Here is a 3990-nt window from a genome sequence, read left to right as displayed (position 1 = left end):
AAAACCACGGGCAGAGAAGAAGAAAATTCACTATGTCGAATTCGAATTAATACAAGAGGAATAGACTATGTCTATTTATAGGGTTGTAAAGTCATATTCTAGTAAGACTGAAATACCTTATTTTAATCAATATCAAATAGATGAAATTTAATAAGGTTTAAAAAATCTTATTCTAAAATAAAATAAAAGAAGTGTAATTCTATATGGATTCTTTTTTTTATTTTATTTTACCACAGTATTTTATTTAAATAAGGATTCAGGTCACTTAATTCTAACAAAATCCAACTAAAAATGCTAAAAATTAGGAGGAAAAATCTAATCTATCATTCTCCTATTGGAAGGGGATAAGAATGACGTGGAATCACAGTTTCATACAATCATTTTTCTAATTTTATAGAGGACCAAATTCTCAATTTTAAATGTGACAGATCCAAAATAGTTGTATCAATTTGTTGTTTGATTTTATTCGAATTGTAAACTTAAGTTTAAGAAATTGAATTTGAAAGAATAAAAAACCAAGAATTTAAAAAAGAAAAATTAATTCAAATCACATTGTTGGAGTGGATGGCTAGTTAACGTGATATGAGTGACAAAAAGTGTAATTTTGAGAATTTTTAAGCATATTCACACGAAAAATCATATATAAAGATAACGTTGAATAAATAAACATAAATCTAGGTTTATGCTCTTAGTGATTAATAGATACAATATTATCCAACTCTTACTTACATCTTTACCTAATTTTACTCTACCAACACTCTTTTTCTAATCCTAACTTGATTCCTCCAAAATATATGAAAAGATTTTAACTCCATAAATATATATTTTACATGTAAAGCAATTAGGGGAAGTCAAGATTGAGATCAAATTAAACTTTTTATAGAATAATTTTACAGTCTAAAATTAATTGAGTAAAAATACTACTCAGATAAAATCCTCTTAATAATTTCAAACTTGATCTAGATTGGTAAAATTAAAATATTTTAAAAGGATGAGAAATGCAACACGCGACTAAGGTCCCTAACTCGGCTCCACAAAACCAGGGAAGCAAAAGGGAGCAGGCAGTGCCCGTGCATGTGCACATGCCATTGTGCAATTGCACATGCAAAAAAGAAGATAAGTTTGGTTGACTCTTAAGCTTGTGACTAAATACATCTTTCATTTCATTTCTCCAAAATCTAGATGGTGAACAGTTTAACCTTCACTGTAAATTCTAAGAGCAGCTACAATACAGTTAAAAGCTTTAAATGGGTATTGAACTTCCCTATCCAACAACGACAACGACGCTGCCGTTTGGATGATCACCACCTAATCCATTCTGTGATTGCCGTAGGGAAGTGACTTGCTGGGATGTCTCGGTTTTTGATGCATCGACTTCAAGTAACGAGTGCCGACAATTCGGGCAAGATGAGTGTGAGAGCAGCCATGTATCAATGCACCTCACATGAAACCCATGGTTGCATTTTGGCAGCACTCTTACTTTTTCTCCATCAACGAACTCTCCCAGGCATATTGGGCATTCCATCGACGGCAAACTCACTCCTTCCCCATACACTGCCACCGGGATTTGTCTCAAATCTCGTTTCTTCAGGCCCGTTGTCGCCAAGCGAGCAGCTGCTTGTTCTGGGGTCTCCGTCGAAAACCTCGGCTGCAACGTAGAGCGCAACGGACTATAGAGTTCAACCCCACTGCACAGATCAGAGCGCATAAAAGAGCTGCCAATATAACCACCAAGTTGGTATCGAAATTTGTCTCGCTAAGGTAGGAATCATGAGTTTTGTTCCCATTTTCCGGTGGCAAGCTCACTTCTGTCCCAAGCAGGCGTCGATGCATATTCACACTTGCTGATAACATAGCTAGCCACTTGAAATATGGAGGAAAAAAAAAAAGAAAGAACAATTGAACAAGTGTTCTAAAAAAGGAGTTGGGAGGTTCCTTAAGGCTACAGCAATGTTGTAAAGATTCCAACTAGAAAAAAGACATCAAAAAAGCATCTTCTTTGTTGCTAAGATAAGCAAAATGGTCCTCAGTCCTCACAATACTAAAACATGTCTCTTCAATAAAGCAAAAGAAAACAGAAAGCAAAAAGGAAGCCTTGCCTTTACCTGAGCCTATCAATTTGTGGTCTAGAATTCATGGGTGGAGGGCGGTTACTCAAAGAGATAAAAGATTCTCCCTTTTCATAGCCTGAAAACTAGAACACTGAACCTTGTTTACTTATGCAGTTGCAGAAAAAAAGAATGGAAGGGGAATTTATATGAAGGGTGATTTGCTGTGATAGTGGGGGTCAGGTTTTCAAGAGATCTATGGTAAGATACAAATGTAAGATCCAGAGATAAAGTAAAGATATAATTGAGACGGGTTTGCCTACCTAATCATGATTGGGGGTAATATAAAGGCCAAATCTGATCATGATCCCTTTGATTAAACAGTTGTTTTGATAAGGTAGTAAGTCCAGCGTGGTTTAAGCCAATGACAAAGGGTTGGGTCATAACGAAGATGCTACTTCATCCATAGTGGAAATTGGGGAACTTTGCTGCCATTTCCTGATTTGTGGACTCATGACTTTTGACATAACCTTTGACAGAGATAACTACTAGTTCGAAAAATCATCCTTTGCCTACAATAAATATCTCCTAACCTTTATTTCCTCTTCCTAACTACCAAAGTGCACTGAAGTTATCCTTTGAAATGGATCCATTAATTTTTCTTTTTTAGAAAAAAAGGCGATTAGTAAGAGATTCTATTTTCAATATTTTTAATCTGGTTTATAGGTTCGAATTAGCAACTTGGCAATAACAATAATGGAAGTAATTTGGTAAAAAGTAAAAGAAAAATCTAAAAAAGTGCAACTTGATCAAATTGTTAAAACATTCTCTTAATCATAAATATATGGGTAAGTCAGTAATCTATGAGTGAGTTTTCATTTTGGTCACTTAACTAAAAAAGTTACAATTTAGTTAATGAACTATTCAAAAGCTTTCATATAAGTCACTGGACTGTTAAAATTGATGCTATATGGTTTTCTTTATTTGCACTGTTTGCACTAATAGAAAGCTCTATTTTCCTTTTTATTCTACAATTTAGTTTTTTTTCATCAAACAACTTTGGGCTTCACGAATCTACGAACTAAAATTCAAACAACTTTTTTCTCCGATCTTCGGCATTGATTGTCAAATCAATTTTGGATCTAAGGTATGTTCTTTTGCTCGTTGATGGATACTTATCCATTGTACTGATCGTCGAATCGTCACTTGTAACTCACTAGCAAAACTTTAAAAAGAAACTTAATAGCCAAGTGTCTTAAATAAAAACTTATGAATAGTTTAGTGACTTAAATGAAAATTTCTAAATAGTTTAGTGGCCAAATTGTAACTTTTTTTAGTTAAGTGACAAAACAAAAATTTACCTATAGTTTAGTGACTACTGGTGTAGTTTACCTTAAACATCCAATGATTATCGAATCTTAGACTAAAGGAAATCTTCACTTTGTGAAATTAACGTGGGTTTGGATACGACAAAAGAATTGCATGACGGGTGATTATAGAAATTTAAGTTGTAACCTATTGGTCAAGTGTTAATCTTTTCCTAGAATATCTTGAATTCAAATCACAGTTGCATAAAAAAAATACTAATGGTTACAAAGAATTTAAATTTATAAATGTGTTTAGTTTTAATTTTAAAAAGAAATTTATAAATATTTTTAATTGATAGCGTGTAATTATAAGTAATTGCATCTAATTAAGTGACTAAGTATTTTCTCAAAATATGTATTTGATATACTATTAAAATAAGAATATGTTATAAATATCTTATTAAGTGGATGTCCATCAATATCAAGATAAATTTTGATGTGCTTTAAATCTAATAGTGATTAGAAGTATATCTCTACTTCATTTATACTTTTTATGCCTATAAATAGAGGCTTTAGATAAGCATTATAAAAAATCCAATTGATTAATAAAATACACTCTCTCTTTGCTCTCTCTT

General features: G+C 32.7%; 1 protein-coding gene across 1 annotated transcript; it reads right to left on the bottom strand.

The window, feature by feature from the left end:
• Positions 1 to 1142: 1142 nt before the first annotated feature.
• LOC107896817 (RING-H2 finger protein ATL74) lies at positions 1143 to 2611 on the bottom strand. Its single transcript, XM_016822094.2, has 2 exons — positions 2106 to 2611; positions 1143 to 1688 (listed from the first exon to the last, which is right to left on the bottom strand). Exons 1-2 carry the CDS (start codon positions 2135 to 2137, stop codon positions 1265 to 1267), a joined length of 456 nt encoding a protein of 151 aa, XP_016677583.1. The 5' UTR covers positions 2138 to 2611; the 3' UTR covers positions 1143 to 1264.
• Positions 2612 to 3990: the final 1379 nt, after the last annotated feature.

The sequence above is a fragment of the Gossypium hirsutum genome, chromosome A10, assembly GCF_007990345.1.
Source record: "Gossypium hirsutum isolate 1008001.06 chromosome A10, Gossypium_hirsutum_v2.1, whole genome shotgun sequence".
Classification (NCBI taxonomy): Eukaryota; Viridiplantae; Streptophyta; class Magnoliopsida; order Malvales; family Malvaceae; genus Gossypium; species Gossypium hirsutum.
The sequence above is the reverse complement of the archived record's forward strand: the minus strand, read 5'-3'. Positions and strand labels throughout refer to the sequence as shown.

Coding starts and splice junctions, on each gene's coding strand:
- LOC107896817 (XM_016822094.2), bottom strand. CDS start 2,137: ATGAATTCTAGACCACAAATTGATAGGCTCAG. Junction 1,689..2,105: donor CCACAAATTGATAGGCTCAG/GTAAAGGCAAGG, acceptor TGATCTGTGCAG/TGGGGTTGAACTCTATAGTC.